The sequence below is a fragment of the Chinchilla lanigera genome, unplaced genomic scaffold (assembly GCF_000276665.1).
Source record: "Chinchilla lanigera isolate Chin_1 unplaced genomic scaffold, ChiLan1.0 scaffold00017, whole genome shotgun sequence".
Lineage (NCBI taxonomy): Eukaryota > Metazoa > Chordata > Mammalia > Rodentia > Chinchillidae > Chinchilla > Chinchilla lanigera.
Window position 1 is genome coordinate 16991463 of NW_004955418.1, and position 21491 is coordinate 17012953.

The 21491-nt window shown below is 36.2% G+C and overlaps 1 protein-coding gene across 2 annotated transcripts in view; it reads left to right on the plus strand.

Annotated features, from left to right (window-relative positions):
* The window catches only part of Ttc37 (tetratricopeptide repeat domain 37), a 79080-nt gene that overhangs the window by 2063 nt on the left and 55526 nt on the right, over positions 1-21491 (plus strand). For both annotated transcript variants that reach the window (XM_005382246.2, XM_005382248.2), the window contains exons 2-12: positions 3226-3294; positions 6733-6879; positions 7621-7711; positions 10394-10537; positions 11826-11917; positions 12374-12449; positions 12972-13112; positions 14255-14353; positions 14471-14579; positions 19901-20041; positions 21086-21187. In XM_005382246.2, coding sequence (XP_005382303.1) covers positions 7622-7711; positions 10394-10537; positions 11826-11917; positions 12374-12449; positions 12972-13112; positions 14255-14353; positions 14471-14579; positions 19901-20041; positions 21086-21187 — 994 coding nt within the window. In that variant the 5' untranslated portion in view covers positions 3226-3294; positions 6733-6879; position 7621. The remainder of the gene's footprint in view (positions 1-3225; positions 3295-6732; positions 6880-7620; positions 7712-10393; positions 10538-11825; positions 11918-12373; positions 12450-12971; positions 13113-14254; positions 14354-14470; positions 14580-19900; positions 20042-21085; positions 21188-21491) is intronic.

The window sequence follows — 21491 nt, forward strand, 5'->3', positions numbered from 1 at the left end:
TTTGGTTTTTCTCCGGTACCGGGAACCGAACTCACGACCTTGCGCTTGCCAGGCAGGCGCTTTTGCCGCTGAGCTAAATCCCCAGCCCCATCTTTTTATTTTTTAAAACAGTTTTTCCTTAGTCTCTTCAGTTAGTTACCATATAATCCCTAGTTTCTTCACTGTTTTGATCACATTCTTTTGAACATTTATTTTTGCTAATCACTAACAGTGTGTCAGAAAAGGTCCTTCTGCGTCTGCACACGTAGGTATGTTTGTGCTGCAGTGAGGATAGAGCTTGTGTTAGTTTACAAGGGCGGTCATAGTGAAGTGTCACAGATTGGGTGGCTCACACAGCAGCCATTTCTTTTCTCATCGTTCTGGATACTGGAAGTCTGAAATCCGGTGTTTGACCTCTTGGCTTGCACACAGCCACCCTCACGTTGTGCTTAACAAAATTAGTATACATTATGTTGGTCTTCCTTCTGTACCTGTGTATCCTTGGTGTGCTCAGATTTAAGGATCACAGGCTAGATTGGAGACTACCCACAGGACCTCGTCAGCCTTCCCTGCCTTTACAATCACCATGTATTGTCATAATCTGAAATACTGCAGACTAAACTTCAACATATAAATTTTTGGAGGATACAAGTCAACCCATAATAGGCTCCATTACACATGTGTACCTTTAAGCTGTCAAGTAAAGACTTCTAGGTTAAAGATTGCTTGTTTTAGTAAATTAGTCTGTTTAGAAAGGATTTCAAATGAGAAGTCTTGATCTAGCTTTTGTTTGTCTGTAGTTTTTTGTTTTTTGTTTTTTTTTTTTTTTTTTTTTGGTGGTACTGAGGATTGAACTCATGACCTCCCACTTGCCAGGCGGGGGCTGTGCCACTGAGCTATATTCCTGGCTCCATGTCTATAGTTCTTTTAATGTCCAAAATATCAACAGTATTATAAACTACCTATAGCAGTTCCCAAGGAATTTTAAGTCTGCTTGTGGGAGATATAGATACATACACACCTGTAAGTTTAATAACAATGAGGTATCAAAATATATAGTTAATTGTTACATAAGCCAAAACCATAGTATCCCAACTTGCATTTTGGAGAATTCTAGTGTTTTCAAAAATGTTGATTGGTTTTCACTGAAATAAATGTTCTGTGATCACAGAAATTGCAGAATTGCTGGGTTAATTTGTCTTTGGATATTTAGAACTTCTCAGAGGTCTTAAAATGCTAATATACTTTGTGATTCTGGAAGAGTGAGATACATTGTATACGATAGTCACAAACTTACCAGGTCATTTACTGATACCTTGAAGCATGCTAATGTTCCTTCCTCCACATTTTGGAAAATTGTAAATAACAAGTGTTACAAGTTCAGACTAGTACAAGTAGTGCAAGATTGGTCTGGGGAAGATACATGCTTGACACTTGAACTTGGCCATGAATTACATGTATAGTATTTGAATAGACAGAAGCGAGTAGACAAGCTGACTGGGAGAAGCAAAGATTTTCAGGTAGAAAATTGGGGCAAGATCAAAAAAGTTACATGAGCTAATATTGAAACAGTAACAGGTCTTTCGGTGGGAGGCATTGGAAGCTAGATGATCATCAGCCATTCGTGTGTATAATTACTCAATAGATATTGAATATATAAGAGGCTTTGAAGATGTTGGATTTATTGAATTGGGAGAAGGACATATCTATATAGAATAATAAATCTGTTAGGTTCCAGTTGCATAGCCCTACTAGTAAGTGGTTCCGAGGAGGGAGTGATTTCTGTTGCAGGTTTACTTGTGTAGTGACTAATTTGAGGGATACTCATATTTGAGGATACTTGTCTTTTGAGTAATTTAGGTAAGAAGATAACTTTGATTACTTTCTGAGAGAGTGAGGAGCAAGAAAGAGGTTTCAGAAGGGGTTGGGGACTTTGCATGGGTAGAGAAAATTTATAATAACCAACTGGGTTCTTATCATACTAGTTGTTTGAGGAAGGGCAGGAAAGAAGTGAAGTTAATTGAGAGGGTAGCCATAGATCAAGAGAACAAAAATAATATACATTATGTTCAGGGGCTTGCAGCTATGTACGTAGCATGTAGGTAACACACTCTTCACTTTACCATTGAGGAGATAGGCGTGGAATGGTAAAACTAAATTTGCTCAAACTCTAATAGGGCTTATACCTAGATCCATGTGATTTCCTGAACTCATTGTCAACCAGATTAAGTCATGCTGGGTGGCTGTGGCGGAGTGCCCTGGCTCGCAGAATCTGGGCTATTTTGTAAGAGTAGAGCTGAAGCAACTGAGTATTCAAGTCAGGTTGGGTGGTGAGGACAATCGTGTTGTTGGGTGGAGGCTAAAGGATTCAGTGAAATACATTCTTTTATTTCATTTGGTTTCTTAGTGTTGCTCAATTTTCCTAAGTATTGTTTGAAACATTGTACTTTCTTGTTAGTAAGCTCCTTTATTGTTGAAACAGACCTTTCTATTTAGATAGATTGTGAAGGCATATTTCGGTCCAGTAAACTTCCATTCCATGGTGTCTTCATTCACTTCCTTAGTGATGTGTTTCCCTGCATCATTCAGCTTTTCAAATCTACCTCTGTCCTTTCTCTCCATGAAGTATTCCGGGTTAGTTTTGGTTGAAAAAAGTCACTTCAGGAATGCCATCAAAATGTCTTCAGAATTTGTGTATGTGTGGTTGTGTTAATATTTGATGACAAGTTCAATATTTCTGATGCAATTTTAATACAAATGACCTTTTCTCTTTTTATTAGGTTCGTATAGTTGCTGGATGTGGACTATATTTTATATACCTGTAGCCCTTAGTATGGCTTAGAAAGTGCACACTTTAGTATCACTAGGCTGCAAATTTGGAAGAAACAAGTGCTCTGCATTTTCCTAGATTCAAGACAATGTATCATACAAGTAGTCAGTATTCTTCTTTGGCTTAACTCTTTACGTTGACATCAGTGTATTTTAAGTTTCTGAAATACCTTTTTTAGGATCTTTCTAATCTCTTACAGATGTTTCTTTTCACTACCTGCAGGTGTAGGAATACAGTTTAGAATAATTCAGAAGTGCTTAGTGGCTCAGTGAGAAAGAAGGAAAATGAATAATTATATATAATTACTTCTTTTTTAAATTTTGAAAATTGAAGGTAAATCTGTTGTTTTAAAAATTTGAGGTTTTGGCAAATGTCATCCTTTTTATGTGCCTGTCTTATATTTTGTTTTAATTTAGATGGAAAACAGGTAAGGAACAATCTGAAATTTGGTTCGTGAAGAAGATAGAAGTGGTGACTGGTAAAAGGTAAGTGTCTAGAATGTTAAATAATAAGCAATTAGTCTGGTTTTTCTTAATGATTGCTGTTACTGGTTTCTGTCAGAAAAAAGGTTTGCTGGTATAGGTTTTTACCTTTAGATCTTTGGTATTAGGTTTAAAGATATTTTTTTCTGAGCTGTAATTACCTTCCACCATTTCTACTTGTTACTGCCATTGCTTTTGCTTTGTAGAATCTTTGTGCACACATAACAGGATATAGCCTAAGTTTGTATAGCTTCACCTAGGGACTTTAGAACTGATCAGTTCATTTACTAATAGTTGGTAGGTCTGAGAGATATCTTTGCCTTTTGTGTGTGACTGTCTCTTTTTTTCCTCAGTTCTAGGGATTGAACTCAGCGAGTGCTAAGTGATGTCCCCCACCTTTTTCATTTTTTTTAAATTTTGAGACAGGATCTTGCTAAGTTGTCCAGGCTATCCTTAAACTTGTAGGGGCTGGGGATTTAGCTCAGCACCACAGCACCTGCCTGGCAAGCGCGAGGTCGTGAGTTCAATTCCCGGTACCCAAAAAATTAAAATAAATAAATAAATAAATAAATAATTAAAAAAACTTGTGATCTTCTTGGTTCAGCCTCCTAAATAGCTGGTATTATGGGTGTGCATCACCATGCCAGTTCTATTCTTCTTAAATATAGTTGTTACTTTTTATGCTTAATTTATGTTGGATAAAAGTGCTTTACAGGTAGTAGGTATTTTTTTAATTTTAAAGAGACTAGTAAAAAAAGAAAAAGAGAACAGTAGCAAGATACCACAACAAATCAAAGCAAGAACATTAAAAATGATACAGGGTTTCAAACCAAATGATACGAATTAACAGTTGCTATTATATTACATGTTGTTATCTTCAACAAAGTTGCTCAGATTACCAGGTGTAAGAATGGAAGATTGATCAAACCATTAAAGTGAATAAAGAATAATAAAAAAAATTAGAAATGATGCAGAGCTTCACTAGACAAGGAATTCCACCAATGGTTGTTCCATTGCATATTGTTGTCTTCATATCAGTTGCTCAGATTACCAGATATAAGCATGCAGAATTGGTCAAAATATAAAAAAAGTAAGCATTAACTGTTCCTTTCAATAAACCACCAGACATCAGCAGTACAGTTATCCCAGCTATCCATATATATATATATATATATATTTTTTTGCCTTAGTTTTTTCTTTCCTTTTCTTCTTTCCCTCATCCCAGTTATAGTAGGAAATTTTTCATTGCATGAAAATCTGCAAAATTGTTTTTTTTTTTTTTTTTTTGTTTTGTTTTTTCTCCAGTACTGGGAACTGAACTCATGACCTTGTGCTTGCCAGGCAGGCGCTTTTGCTGCTGAGCTAAATCCCCAGCCCCTGATAATCTGCAAAATTGAATACCCTTATTTTTAAAAATTCCGTTGCAAGGAGAGGTATTGGGAGAAAATATTTGTAGAAGTATTGTAGGAGAATATTAAAGACTATTACAAGAGAGTGAAATTTTCCTTTGATGTGTTGAAAATGCTTAGAATCTAGGTAAGTATACTAAATAGAAGATACAGGGTTTCATGGGATCATTTTGGGTAGTAGGTTGTTCATAAAAGGAGATGGATTGGAAAGATACCCAGGAGATAGTTAGTTCTCAAAGGTTTACTCAAAAAATTAATGAATGAACCTCCCCCTTTCCCCTTGCAAAAAGAGAAGTCATTTTCAGAGATTAAAAAGGACAGATTTTTTTTTACTGGTACATTTTAGATATATGTAGTGATAGCATTCATCACAGGGAATTTGTACCTGTACATGACATATCTGGCTTCTTTTTTCCCCATTCCTGCCCCTCCTTCAACCCCTTTCTCTCCTTATTTACAAAAGCTTGGTTTCCATTTTTTTCCTTTTATTCTCTTTTTTTTTCCCTGAAAGAACGAATAATTTGGCCTTTAAAAAAAATTAACCTCCTGAACCTTATATGCATACATATGTTTTGTGTGTATACATACATGTACATGCATGTTACATGAAGGGAAAGGCCTCAATGCTAGCACATCACATCAAATGAAGAAAGAATGGGAGGAGAAAAACAGTGGATTGTACTGTAGACCAAGAACTGTAATTACAGTGGGGAATTAAGAATATAGAAGGATGTTGACTTCATTTTTTGTTTCTTTATTTTAATTAGTTTACATGATCTATAATGATTACATTTGCTTTGGGAACTGGTACATATGCACACACCATATCTTGATCCTTTCCCTCACCTCTTCCAGCTCTTCCATCCCCAGATTCCCTGGAAAGATATTGAATCCTAGAATTGGTTACCAAAAGAAAATAGAGTTTGTTTCTAGTAGTCTTTAAAAATAACCTACTTATTGTCTAAATCCAACCTGTTTGTCTGACTTTTAAGATTCATAATCTTAGGCTTTGCATTATTTACCCTATTTGTCCTCCTCTTCCTTCTTCTCCTTCTTCCTCCTCTTCCTCTTTTTCCTCTTCCTCCCTCCTCTTCCCCCTTTTTTTTCTAAATCCCTTATGCACCATTCAACCTCTTTCTTTTTTTTTTTTTTTTTAGTTTGGTTTTTCTCCGGTACTGGGAACTGAACTCACGACCTTGCGCTTGCCAGGCAGATGCTTTTGCCACTGAGCTAAATCCCCAGCCCTCAACCTCTTTCTTTTTTTTCATGGTTTATTAACTTGCCACATTCATGTCTGTCTCTCTGCCTTTGCTAGTACAATTATGTCTGACTGGATACATTTTTTCTTTTTTCCCTCCTTTTTTCTTTTGCTGATACTAGGGATTAAATCCAGGACATTTTCACTGAACTACATTGTTAGCCCTTTACAGTTTTTTTAAAATTTTGAGATAGGGTCTTGTTAAGTCACCACAGTTGCCCAGGCTGGGCTGACACTTGCGATCATCCTGCCTCAATCTCCGAAAGTGCTGGGATTATAGGTGTGCACCACCATGTCCAGCTTTCCCGTCTACTTTAATTCCTGCATTTTCCCATGAATGGGCATTAATTAATTTACACCACACGCTTTTCTTCACTGAATTCCTATTGTGCTTCTACTTATTATCCATTTGACTTTTCGTTCTCTAGTGACTCATATATCTTAGGTCTTTCTCTTGATGTACTTGATATTCTTTAGAACAGGGATCTTCTTTTATATTTTGTGTCATGTACAATGAATAGGTTGGGGGCTCCTTGGAGTTTTAACGATTAGTTCTATCTTGTATATGTTTGCTCCCACTTAAATACCAGGTCATAGAACAGATTGTGACTTCACCCTGGAGAGGTTGTAGTCTTCTGTTTGTTTTTATTTGGTCTCATTGTGAAACTTTTTTTCTTTTTTAACTTGGACAACTCTTGGGTTTTCACCTGAATATCTTGTTTTTCCTTCTTTACTCTATAGATCCATTATAATCAACACTGATGTTCTTTTTAGTGCAGGTCATTTTCCTGAAGGAAACCGGCTTGAGGAAATTGACATGAAATCAATATTAAAGTTTATTACCTACTCCCATCACAATCTGTAGTCTACAAAAGAACTTCTCAGGAGTTCACCTGTAAAGCAATACGAAGATAATTTCAAGTAAGTAGTAGATTCTAAGATAAGAGCACATGAATTATGTTGTTTTAAATTACAGTGTATCATAACTAGGCATAAAATTACTCTTCTGCCTATTTGGGATCTTGCTTCTGGCTATAGATAAATTAATTTTATGGTATCTTGATTTTTATATTATTTTTGAATGTTAACATTCTTTAAGTCAAAAAGATTCTTTAAAAATCTCTAGCTTCACACCAGGCAGGGTGGCACACACCTATAACCCCAGCACTTGGGAGGCTGAGGCAGGAGGATTGCTGTGAGTTAGAGGCCAACCTAGGTTACAAAGTGAGTTTAAGGTTAACTTGAACTGCGTAGCCAAACCTGACCTCAAAAAGATACACACACAAAAAAAATCCCCAAAAAACAACCCCACAAAAATCCTGCCTGCATGGAACTCTAAGGAAGATAAATGAGTAGTATGTGTAATGTATTAGATGTGATAAATGCTTTGAAGAAAAGTGAAGCAAAGTAAGAGCTTAAGGGATTATGCAGTGGTTGAGAGTAGGGGGAATAGAAAGATTAAAGTCTTAACTAGTGTGTCCAGTGAAGTGACATTTGAGTAAGTATCTGAAGGGATACAGGAATAAGCTGTGGGTACAGTGTGGGGAAGAGTTTCCAGATAGAAGGAATGCTGGGTGTCTTTTTCAGATGATTATGTTTGGTGGAACTCTTGTTAGGTAGATGTTATTATAAATTGTTCACTCATGCTTTTTGCCTTGACAGAATGTCCAGCAAAGAGGTGAAGACTGCTCTAAAAAGTGCAAGAGATGCAATCAGAAATAAAGAATACAAAGAAGCTTTGAAACATTGTAAGGTAATGGATTCTTGTTTCTGCCACGATAAAAGTATATTACCCATTTATAAGCATTATTGTAAGATGTGAATCATTTTCTGTCCACATTCAACAAAAGTGCTAAGACCATTCTGTAGAACCGTTAGAATATGTTGACATTCTAATTCTATTTGGTTTGTGGTTGGGAGAATCAAGATTCTAGAGCTCCTTTATGTATTGATGGGACTGTTCTGTGAGAGAGAGAAATTGAATGTGCAGGAGAGATTCAGGTTAGTGGTAGATCAAAGTCCTCAGAAAGGTAAGAGAGGTTGAGATCCAGAGCTTGGCGGGAGAGCCTCTAACCCTTCTTCTGTCTTAGCAAGAAGAAGTTAAGCACAGATCCGCACTGTAAGATTTATATGTTTGCTGGTGGGGAGATAAGAGCATTCTTCTCCGATGGCTTTTGTTTTCTTGATGAACTCCAAACTGATAGTAGGAGACGACTTACATAGGAGGTTTGAAACAAAAGAAATGCAAAGCAGTTGTTATTTATAGGAAGAAAACAAACTTACTAGGAAGAATTCAGATTACTAGACCCTGGTGAAGTTTGAAGTTTCGTGTTATTAAGGTAAAGCCAGTGAACCCAGCGGTATTTTTCTCGCTTCATACTGGGTGTCTCAGGATTGGAGATGGAAATCATGACGTCCAGCTGTGAATGGTGAGGGCACGAGAAGAGTTGAGTATGTGGTGACAAGGGAGTGATGACAGTGATGGTTGTGCAGTCTAAGCTGAGTAAGGAGAGATGAGGAAGAGTAAGAGACGTGTGATGGGAGGAAGGAGAAGTCAGAGCGTGAACAGCCTCATTTCTAGGTAAACTTTATTACAGTTCAAAGAAAGCTTGAAAATCGGGAGGGAACTTGGTTGATTCAGGCTGGGAATTTCAAAGGAGAGCAGTAGAGAGGGAACTGGGCAAGAGCAGGGGAAACACACAGTAATACAAGAATGAGAACGTAAGGGAGAAAGGGTGCCCTTGTGCAGTTCATTGCCAGCAGGGGTTGCGGCCCTGAGATACTAATCCTGAGGTAGGCTGACAGTGTGAGGTCTGTTCAGCCTGGGCCTGGTGGGAGCTGAACTGAGAGGAGAGAGACCATTTCCTTCAGTGCTAGGTGGGTCTACCTAAAAATACATCTGTTTCTGTATTATGTACAGCAGCACCAGAGTGGCCTTCTTTCTGGTGGTTTTCTGCAAAATTCAGATTTGAGTTTCACCAAATGCATAATCTTTACTGGAAACACCCAGCTGGAGACCACAGAGAACAAATCAGTGGCACATTTCTGATTACTTATCTCTAGTGACCCAGAACACTGATTGAGACTAAATGAATTTTTTAATAAAGACTTCTTTCCTCAGTGCATTTGCAGGGGTTTTGTGTGGTCCTTGTTTCCTTGCGGGACTTTATAACATGGCGTAAGCATCCCTTTTTGACGGTTTTCTCTGGTTTGTGCGGAGGGGGTTAGATACTTCTTTCTCTGTGTTCTCTCAGAATGTCATAGCTGTTTCCACCACGTTGTTGTAATTATTGCCTTAAAAACCTGTTTCAGATTCTGAAAATTTGGTCATCAGTGAAATAGTAATTACTGCCTGCTGGTTGAGTGTGAAGTTATCTTCAGCAGTAGGTGCCAGCCGTTGTACTTGGTGCTGGGAACATGAGTATGACGAAGGCCTCCCATCTAAAACTTAACTTTGGAAGTTGGGTCCTGGTTGCGGTTTTGGGAGGCAGCATTGTTGCACAGAATGGAACTTATGCTTACATTGATGGTGGATTGCTAGAAGTGTGATGGGGATGCACCTAAGCCTAATAATTTGACTGGTTCAATTCATGGAAACGTTTTTATTTTCTTCAGAATATATAAAACCTTAGGAGGCTAATTTCATTTTAGCTTCTAATTTTGTTTATCTTTCTCTAGAACATATTTACTTTCTGCTTCAGGACGTTTTACTTTACCTTAGCAAGTAGCTGTTGTTTCTGAAAGCAGTATCTTTATATGTAATTTTAGATTTAGGTAGCAGGTGTTAATATAAGCATTCATCACCACTGTTTGTTTTGAACATATTTGGTGTGGTCACATGGTGGTGAATTTACTCTCCTAGTGTATAATTTCCATGAAAAATCCATGTGCCTGGTATGGGGAAACATTATCAGGGGAGAGGAAAATATTAAGTTGGATGGAATAAAACGAGATTTGAGAAGAGTTTTATGAGTTGGTCAGTAGCACAGTGGAGCCAGGAGAGGTGGTTTAAATTGCTGTTCTTTAGTATTCTCAGAGAGCAGAAGGTGGCAGTTGGTTAAGGCATCAGAATCAGTTGGGTAGGGGCCTGGGGATTTAGCTCAGCGGCACAGCACCTGCCTGGCAAGCGCAAGGTTGTGAGTTCGATTCCCGGTACTGGAAAAAAACCAAACATAAATAAATAAATAAATAAATAAGAATCAGTTGGGTAGCTTTTAAAAATACATATATCTCATGTTACAAACTGCTTTAGTCACTGGTGGGATCCAGTGCCTTCTCTCCCTGAGGGATCAGAACCAGAGAAATTAAGTAGCATTCTGAAGGTTACCTCGTTAGTGGTAAATTCAGCTGTTTTGACTCTTAATAAACTGTTGTTGTGTTGTTTGTTCAGTAGTTTCCAAAATTTAATCACTCGCTCTTAATTTTTCTTAATCAGACAGTGTTAAAACAAGAGAAAAATAACTATAATGCCTGGGTTTTTATTGGTGTTGCTGCAGCTGAGCTAGAACAACCTGATCAGGCCCAGGGTGCCTATAAGAAAGCGGTGGAACTAGAGCCAGACCAACTACTAGCCTGGCAGGTATGGAGACACATTTCTTCTCTTTATCATGGGAAGCCTTTTTTTTTTTCAAAATATAGGTTACAGTATTAAAATAAGCATTTAAATCTCCATTTGACTCAAATAAGAAAAAAAATTATTTATCTTGTAAACCTCATTAGCTTTTTTAAAGAGTAGTGCCAAAAATGTTATTGCTGTTTAACATTCTACTCAATTGGATTATTTCTAGATGTGAGGACTCAAGTTGAAACATGGATATAAATCCCCTATTTAATTAAATGTGCATATAGAAGAATTTTCCAGAACATTCTTTTTGCTTACTTGGGATAGAAAGAAATATATATTCATATGTTTTCTAAGAATAAAATAGTATATAAAAATTTCAATTCTCTTTGAGTACAACCTAAATACTTTTTTCTTTACTTATTGGTCTTAATATTTTTTCGTTGGATTTTCTAGCTTTTTAATGTTTAATAGATTTAATGTATTTCATGTCAGTCACATCTTCGAAACTATGCATAATTAGTAGGAGGTGTGAACTGGCAAGTGTGAATGTATTCGTCTCAGTTCACATGAATAAGAACTTGAGTGAGCATATCTGCTACAGATGTAGAGTGATGACTACTTTTATAGTTTATCGATCACTTGAGGATACATGGTCTTTATGTGAAGCATATACATAAGAATAGTAACTAAAGACAATGGTAATTGTGTGGAGGTAAACGCTGTATTAACTAGTTTGACGGTGGTGCATACTTCAGTGTGTGCACCTATCAAAACATCAAGCTAGGGGCTGGGGATTTAGCTCAGCGGCACCGCGCCTGCCTGGCAAGCGTGACATCGTGAGTTCGATTCCTGGTACTAGAAAAAACCCCCCCCAAAAAAAAAAATCAACCTATACATCTTCAATATATGTAATTTTTATATATCAATTACATCTCAGTAAAGCTGTTTAAAAGATCATATTATGCTGTATCTTTTTTAAGAAGTAGTGCCATATAGTAAAAAAACATTAAAATACTTTAAATGCATTTTGAAAAGTAAGGATACTGTGATGAACCCCTTTATCTCTGTCATTTAGATTCAACAAAAATCCGCTCATAGCCAATGTTTTTTTTATCTGTGCTTTTACTTACTCCTACCTTCAGTTATTTGGAGGCCAGTTCCACACATATCATTTCATCTGTACTCTATAGTAATCTTTTATTGTAAATAATACTTGGAGATTATGATGTTATTTAGTAAAATAAATGAATGTGGGAACATTATACAGTTTGGTAAAAATAATTTCTACTACTTCCTCTTCTAGGGGTTAGCAAGCCTGTATGAGAAGTGTAGTCAAATGAATGCTAAGGATGATTTACCAGGTGTTTACCAGAAGCTCCTGGATCTTTATGAAAGGTAATGAATGTATGGAGAAAAGCTAGTTTCTTTACAAGCTTGAATTAGAATAGTGTGTTTAAAAATTATTTCGAAGTAGAAATACTCAAAACATTTACTAGGAGTCGGGAAGCATTTTTTCATTCAAAATATTTTGTCCCAGAAACTCTTGATTGTGATTGGAATGAAATTAAGTCACTGCTAGTAAGAGGATGGGCTAATTTGAGAATTGTGCTATTATTTGCAGTTAATACAATGAAAGATAATACTGTCATTTCTTATTCCTTTCTTTTTTTATGAGAGGCTCGTTTTATAAACATTTATGCATAACGAAAGAATATTTTCTAACTTAAAATACTGGTAGTATCTGATAATATTCTTGGGATATTTTAGTTTTTAATGTTTTAAGTCCTTGGTTGTTTTTCATTATCACATTTAAAAATCCTTTTGTTTTGTATTTTTTGTTTTTGGTGTAAGTGTTGACAAACAGAAGTGGTGTGATGTCTGTAAGAAACTTGTGGATCTGTATCACCAAGAAAAGAAACACCTAGAGGTTAGTTGATTTTTTTTTAGGATGACAGATGTCTGTAATAAAACTATTAAAAGAAAACTATCTTTTGGTGTAAATGAAATTAATATGTAATATGATGTTAAAAGAATTGGAGATAAATAACTGTTTTGAAAATGTTAAATTAGAACTTAAATTTAAGGTGTTATAACTTCTGAACCTTTTTGAAACTGGGTATGGTTTAAATTAAATAAGTAAAAGTGTCATTTGTGGAACTTAGTGACCTCTTTGTGGTGTCCTCATAGCTGGTACTCTAAGTTATGGGGCTTGGGGAATGTAGTTATCTACTGTTATATCTTAGTGTATTTCTTATAGAAGGGCTCTGAATTTGCTCAGTCAACTTTTTATGGAGTTTTTTAATAGATGGGATTTTGTGCTTCTGCTATTTTGTATATTAGTAGATGAAAATGTTCTTATTTTTAGATTTTACATTTTTACTGGCATTTACTTTTAATTTTTTTCTAGTATTTAATGTCAAATAACCATTTTAAGCCTTCTTCTCAATAGGTGGCTCGAACATGGCACAAATTGATTAAGACAAGGCAAGAGGAAGGTGCAGACAACCAAGAGCTTTACCAGCTCTGGAGGAAATTGACTCAGTTGCTGGCAGAGGGTATAGAAGATCAGAATAATGAAACCCAGCAATTGGTATTGACTTGTTTCTTCCTCACAGTTTGTGTCATGAAAACTGATCATTTTATTGAATTCAGAAAATAGACGCGTACTACAGGAAAGTACCTTATGTCATACTAGTTATTTTGTAAGTGTATAATTTTAAATTCATAGAGGCTCTTTCTGTCAAAGTTAGAATTATTGGCCTGCAGTCCCACACCAAATCTGGAGGGAATAAAATTGGTACTCAGGCTGTTAGAATTTCATTTGCTTGTATTTGTAAGAATCCACAATAAATTAGTAACTTAATCACCGTAGAAAAGATTATATAAAAATTGAAATTATATAAAAAAATTGAAATTATATAAAAATTGACTTTCACAAAGCTGCTATAATTTCTAACAAGTAGTATTTTGAAAGTATGCTTCTTTATAGTTATAAACTACAAGTACTGTATTATTTGAGGCCTAATAATTCAACTTTATTATATTTAGCAGTTAGGGTATTTATACTCAGATGATATTTCCTTTTAGTGTGTAGATTTTCAAGTAATTGAAAAGAATTTCTAGAAGACTGAGAACATTGGTTTTGAATCATAATTGGAAAATATCTTTATCATTTTATTTATAATTTTAAATGTCAACTAGTACTATATGAATAGCTACTCAATATCTGTGTGTTAAACTGGAGTTTTTAAACCTTAATAGTTACAGACTGGGATGGGAACTTCATTTTTTTAATGTTTGTTTGTTCACTCATTAATTTGCTCTTTTACTCAGTAAGTATTTTATTGAGAATGTAGTATATGTCAGGTGGTGTCCTAAGCACTGAGGGTAATGGTGTAAGTAAGATTTTTCTGTGATTGTGTGCTGTGTTAGTGTTCCGTTGCTGTGCAAAGTTCCTGAGAAAATCAACTCAAAAGGCCAAACCATGAGCCAGAATGAGTACTGATAATTTAGAGTGATCGCATACTAGTTCAGTGCAGTCACTGGCTCCTTGGAGTTAGAATGCATTTTAAAACATACATACACATTTTTTCATCTTTGAAACTGTCAGGGCACAGTAAAATGCACTCCAGCTGTTTGAAGTTATAGCGTCTATCAGGGAGCCCTATACATTCAACTGTATCACACTGTCACTTAAACATGCCACGTGAATAGCTTTATTGCTTATTTCAGCTTTTGACTGCATTTGAGAATGCCCTGGGCTTATCAGATGAGATTCCCAGTGAAGATCACCAGCAACTTTATAGGCATTTTATTCAGTGTTTATCCAAAGTAAGTAAATGTTTTAAATCTCTAATATGACTTTTATGTAGTTCTAATTTGGAAAATGTTTACAAATGCATTTTACTACTATTGGAATGTAGTTTATTTTGCTTTTGTATTTTCAAGTGTCCTCATGAGACTGCTAGGTTGAAAAAGGCCTGTGAAGGAATGATAAACATCTATCCTACCCTACAGTATCCATTAGAAGTGCTTTGTTTACGTTTAATTGAGTCAGGTAATTTCTTCTTTATTATATTGTGTGTTCTAGGGGTGTGTGATTGTGTGGGAGTGATTTGCTATCAATCAGACAATATCTTCGTGCTTACCACGAAGCACGAATGTGTAGTTGGACCTAAAAGGAAATGTGCTAAGCAGTAGTCTTTGAGCACACAAAAACACATGTTGTTACCTTTAGCCCTGGATTTTTCAGTAAGAAATAAGTAGATCTTTTCCAGAACATTTTTTTGCTCCCATTAGAAAACACTGAAAATGAATTAATTTATGAAATGTAAAAACTTAAATCAACAAGGTGTGTAGGAAGAAAGAGTGAGTAACCTCTGTCCTGCTCCTAGGAATGAATGCACTATAAGTATGATAATTATGATAGACAGTAACAGATGAGTGAAAAAAAAAAAACTGATATTTTTGGAGATAAAAGAAGGAAAAATCAGTTTTAACTTTCTGATCTGGAAAGTCAGCTCAGCATGGAACAATGGTTTGTGTGAAATGTGGGTGAGTGGTGGAGAGGAGCTAATGGGCAGTAAAGGCCATAGCTGTCTAGGGAAAAGTGATAAAGCTAGGCATACAGCTTATGAACTACTTGCACATTAGTAAAGGTGGCGTGGAGTAGATCATGTCAGAGAGGATGGTGAAAGACTGAGAACTGTGCTTCGAGCAGTGCTAGCTGGCTTGAAGGGAAAGGGAGGGAGGAGAGAAGAAGGAGAAAAAGAGGACAGAGAAGAGAGGTCAAAGAGGAAGGAGGGGACCAGTAAGGGCAGCAACACAGAAGACAAGAAAAGAGCATTTCAGAAAGGAGATTATTATGGTCTGTCACAACAGCTGAGCCACTGACTTTATGATTAAAAGGCCTAATTACCTTTCAAAATGAAACTAATTGAATTGGAACTTAGATTACGATGGTTGCAAAAGAAGAAGACAGCAGGTATAAGAAGAGCAAATCAGGAACTTAACTGATTCGTCGAAGGGAGTGGAGGAGGAAGCGAAGCCTGTGAAGGGGATGGTAAACTTTAGAGTGGGGTGAAAACTGCAGTGGGTCACTTGGCAGGAGCATTGAAAAGGGAAAGGGCTCCTGAGTCTTGTTAGTGGTGTACTCGGGCCGGAAATGATGAGGTACAGTAAGAGACTTTGCATGCGGTTTTTGTGTTTTTTCTTCTGGTTGGAAGCTTAATTCCAAAATCACCTAGTTTCTTCACATTTTAGCATAAGACCCAGTGTGTTCTAAAGATAAGTGGACAGATTTTCTTTATTGTGTGGCCTCGGATACCCGTTTCCTTACGCCTTGTTATAGTTGCTATTGAGAAATGAATGCTGAGGATCACTCAGTGCTCTTTAGTGTTGTTCGGCAGTTGGTGTTTGTATCATTCCCTCGTTCTTGCTTACATGCTGCTGGTACAAGTGGATCTTCTTTTTGAAGATTGATTGACTGCTTTCTCTATAGGCATAAATGTGCCTATAATGTGAGTTTGTTAAGTAAACATGACCCTTAGATTCCAAAAAGTCTACAAAATAATAGAATAAAAGGAATCAACAGATCGTCTACAAAGTTTTGCACATAAATTCATTGAATTCATAAATTCATTTTTTGCACATAAAGTCATTGAAAAAATGCTCCAGTAAAACGATAGCAAAGGGATTGTGCTTATTGAATACTAAGTGCATGATGTGCAAAAATGTCTTGAGGGTTTGGGGCTTGGGTACTTCGCAAAACTGAAAGAAAGGGAGGTCTATATCATGGCAAAGTGGAGTGGGTGAGAGGATATTTACACATATGGTAGAATCACGAAAAGTTCTTTTCCTACTGAATTACTGGTTATAAGAATTCATGGAATTGAACAGTTGAGAGTTAAGTACATTCCAGATAAAGTGTTATTGTAGGGGTATAAGTTTAATAGTGCAGGGTGATAGGAAGCTACACTTTGATTTCTTTTTACTTTGCTCCTCTAAACCAAACTTTCTGTATTCTTCTGAAAGCTAAGAACCTCTGAAAAATCTCTAAGGTCTCTAAAGTCAGCAGACTTTGTTACTCACAGCAGTTAATCATTGGGTTCTCTTCCACTAAGGACAAATATATTTCATTCTCTTTTGCTTTGCATGTTGAGACTTGATGATTTATTTTCAAAATGACTCAGTTTGTAAAGCTTCAAATGACAAGTGGTAAATAGCTTTCACAGTTGTCATCTATTGAAATATTTTTGTCGTGCTAAATGACCTTTGTGATTTATTTTTCTTTGTTTCCAAAATGGGGGAGGATACAATGTTTGTTTCTTCAAATTCAAGCAGAAAAGAGCTTCTTTTAAGATTTTGTGCTCTAGAAATATTAGAAAATTCAGATGAAAATAAAAAAAATGAATAGCTTCAAATTGTACATTTCCCCCTCCTAAACTAGGTTTATTTAAAATAAAAATTCTATAGTATTCATCAGTTTCTTTGGTATGTCAAAAATGATTTTAAAAACTTAGTAGTCAACTTTAGGAAACAGGATTCCATAGGTATTTCTTAGGTTCCAACTTTCAGAACATGTTTTATTTACCATTGTAGTTTTAGTATTTATCAGCCCTGTTCGGTTCATCTTTTTAAGCAATAAAAATAATACTATTGAACTGTTTTACAGTCATTAGATTTGGAGGGCTGTGGATGTGGCCCAGTGGTAGAGTGCTTGCCTAGCATGCATAAGGCCCTGAGTTCCATCAGAGGCACTGTAAAAAAATTTTTAAAAAGTCACTTAATCTGGCACTAGAATCTTAAAGTGTTAAAAAGAGCATAAGTGACTTTCTACTCAAAAGCAAAGATGTCTGTTTCATCTCTATTTCTGTTCTCTACAGATATTTATTAAGCTATTATTCTCAGCAGTAATTAGTGTGGAGTAGAGGATTGAGGGTTGAAGGTGGGATATTTCTTGTGTTTTCTCATAGGCTCGCTAGTAGTGTTATTACTGTTGCTATTTTGGGGAACACTATATATAATTCCTCTAAGTGCCACTTGGCCATATGTAGAGGATATGTTTCCTAGAGATACACATGAGCATCGTCTCCCCAAATCTTACTGTGTTTCTATAATTGTGCTTCCAAATATTAGCAGAGGGAATATATTAAGGTTTATTTTGTTTTAAAAGTTGCTTCTTTCCAGCTGTTTGGAATCTACCTACCAACACTATTTTTTTCCCCCTTGTGCGGTTTGCAGTGCCCTTAGTACAGGTGATCATTGGAGGGATGCATGATTGGTTTTTTGCTTTCACCATGGCGTATGTTTTGTAATAAGGCAGTTAATGTGGCTGAGGTAGTTTGTCATGAGTTCTGTTTCTATGGGGGAAGAGAGTTTTAATTCAGATGAATATAATCAAAGGTAAACTTTTTATAGCCATTCTTATTTTTAGGATAGTGAAAATTTTAAATTTTCTATAGTAATCCTCAGCCATTACCTAATAATAGACTTAAGCTTTTTTGAGTATTATTAGTTCATGAGGATCTTTTTAAAAGATTATCATGTTTAATGAGTGCCTGCCATGTACCTTGCTAGTCTACTCCCCAGAAAGTAGCATTTAATACAGAGGTAACAAAGGCAGGGTATTTATATATCTGTTATAAGACTAACAGTAAGGATACTGTATAGCAAATACTGCAGTTCTCTGTGGTTCTTAAAGTGTAATCTCTGGACCAGTAGCATCAATGCTGAGAACTTGTTAGAAGTGCAAATTCTCAAGTCTTACCCCAGACCTCCTGAGCCAGAAACACTGGAGGGGGATTCACCCTAACATATTTTAAAAGCCCCGCAGGTGAGTCTGATGCCTTGTGTAGACAGTGTCTTGTTTGGACACTACCACTCGGTAGGAAAGGAAAATGTCTCTGCTTTGCTCTGGAGGAGGTAGAGGGCATAGGGCTAGGTGTATCTGTGCTTGGAACTCATTTCTGGAAGCAGAAGTCAGAACATTTTGAAAGAAGGAAATTTGTATCTGAAAGCCTAATAGTAACTGACCTTGTGTCTTTTTACTGGCTTACTATTTGAAGTAGTGTTTTTTTTCCATTTCTTTTCTTTTTTTCATATTTTACTGAACAGTATTAACACTCTAGCCATTATGAATTCTCTAAATTTGTGGTTGCTAATTTGGATTTCTGTGGGCTTTATCTTTGTGTGTATCTGGCTTTGAAAAATTTGAAATACATAACCTAACTGATATTATGCAAATAATTTGCCTTTGACACCTGGGGCTGAAAAGGTGGTTCCATATGTGGTTTAGGGGCATGTTTCACATCGATATTAAACCATCAGGTCTTTTTTTTTTTTAAGTAAATTGGTCTCTTTTTTTGTTTCTTTGAAGCAGAGTCTCACAGTGTAGTTTAGGCTGGCCTTGAACTCACCATGTATCCCAGGCTGACTTTGAATTAGTGGTAATCCTCCTGCCTCAGCCTTCTGAGAGCTGGGATTACAGGCATGTACTACCATACCTGGTTTCAAATAAATTTTTATTTATTCCCAACACTTATTACTTTAAGCTATAATCTATCTTAATTACTTTTTAAGAACTTTCTGTGTGATGAAACGATTTATTAAAATGGTAAATGCTATGCAGCATTAATTCTGAAAACAGAAATTACATTTTTCATTTGTGTGTGTGTGTGCTTTTCTGGAAATCGGAATCTTAAAATTAATTGAGACTGGAGAAAATGGAGATAAATATATAATGTTTTCTAAACTATTTTACCAAAATAAAATAGAAAATAAATGTAGACAGACATTTGAGGACTATTACACAAAATTAATTATTATGTAGAAAAAGTTTTAGAAAAATATAGAAATGTGCTGCTGAACATGTAAGGTTAAGAGGGCTGTAACTGTCTTTCATGAGTAGCCTGCCATCTCTTGATCCTAGAATGCTGGAAAGTTCTCTACATGTGACCACATGTGTCTATCAGTGCATTGTTGCTCACAGAGAGAAACGCAAGAAGATATCTTCCTCTGTCAGATTTTCCTTCATATAACAAGTAAAATTGTTATTACTGCATAAAAGAGGCCTGGAAAGCCAGGTGTATGTGATAGTCTGTGTGTCTTAGCCTACTGGCTAGGTTTCTTGAATATCTCAGGTTCATAATCTATGGATAAAATAGTTCCTACTTGTAACATTTAAGAAGATAAAAAGCGGCTCTCTTTCTTTATGAAATGTTGATATTTTCTGTATGTGCTGGTTTATTTGAGTTTTGAATTCCTGGAATCAGGACATGGTAAAGGAAATATAAAGCAGCTTTTGGCCTGAAGTATATATAGGTTTTGACATTTAGGAACTTGATATACATATGCTAATAATTTTTCTCTTAATTTCAGGAAATGTTGCTGATGAGGAACAGCAGTACTTTTGTAAACTAGTAGAAATGAATTCAAAAAGTGGTCCAGGCCTCATTGGCATAGGCATTAAAGCATTACAAGACAAAAAATATGAAGACGCTGTCAGGAATCTAACAGAAGGTAATTGTACAGCCGATGGCACGTGATACAAGGTGCCATTGTAACTTAGTAGGCACTAATCTCAGAGTCTTTCTCTAAGGAAGTTTCTAAGGTGGTAGGGAAAAAACATACTTGTGTACCCTGGAGTTTGCTCAGATTTGAATTCCAACTCTTCCACTCACTGATTTTAAGACTTTAGAAGAGTTAACTAAGCATTCTATGTCTCAGTGTTTTAATTTGAAAATAAGGATAATTTTAGGAAGGCTTAACGTAGGTGTGATATTTCTGGATGAATCTGTGTTCAAACTGGGATCTGCCTGACAGATACAAACCAGGCAAGTGGGTGAAAAGGATGGGAGGAACATTTTGGGATGAGAGATAAATCGTGGAATAGCCTGAGGGAGGAGGTAAATTGTTGTCCAGAGATCTGTGGGCAGTTTGCAAAGTTTGAGAATGAAGTAAGGATGTAGGATGGCACAGGAGGAGAAGTTGGGGCAAGGCCTCGCAAACTGTGGTAAACAGTTTGTACATTATCTCCAGAGCAGTGGGCTATCAGTGAAAGGCCTGAAGGAGTAGAATTTCATAATCTGATTTGTCTTCATTTTCAGTTTTTATTATTTTAATTTTTTATTAGTACTTCTTTTTTGGTACCAGGAATCGAACTCAGGACCTTGTACTTGTCAGGCAGGTGCTGCACCACTGACCCATTAGTACATGTTTGCATCACTTAATGATTACATTCCTTGTGTGGAGATGGTACATGTCCATGTCTTAATTCTTTCTTCATGCCCTCCCCCTCCCTCTTAGAAACACTGCAGCACGTTGGCTGGCAGGCACTCTTAGTGTTCTGGGATGAACATAGTAGAGCTCTGAGCTGAAGGGTGCTGGTAGAGACAGAGAGAATGGAGAGGACTGGATCGGGACAGGGAGCTGTGTGGCTTCGTGATTGATTAGATGAGAGATGTGAGGACGAGGGGAGGGTCAGATTTGGAGAGTAGATGGTGACTCCATTCATCTAAGTAGTCGTGGAAACCTTGATTTTTAAGATTGTTTTTATCCTTTTAGGGTTAAAGGAAAGCCCTCTATGCACAAATGGGTGGTATCATCTGGCAAAAGCCCAAGTCAAAATGCATAGACCTAAGGAAGCTGTTATTTCATGCAATCAAGGTATTTTATTTATTTATTTTTTTTTTTTGCCATTTTGGGGTTTACACATGTTTATTTCATCTTAAAGGAGAAAGTTAGTGTTTAAAAAAAAAAAACTCCCATGCTTTTCTTTCACATTTTAAATTGCTCAGGTTAAATAAATACCAAATCAGCATGCATGCATATTAGTGTGCTTATTTTTAAAATAACAGTGAGCATTTATCAAAACTTTCCCACTTTTGAATGTTGATCTCCACTTTAGGGTTGGATGTGGTGTTCTGCCTTTATAACAAGAGAGTTCCTGGTGTGCCCAGGACTTCCTTGA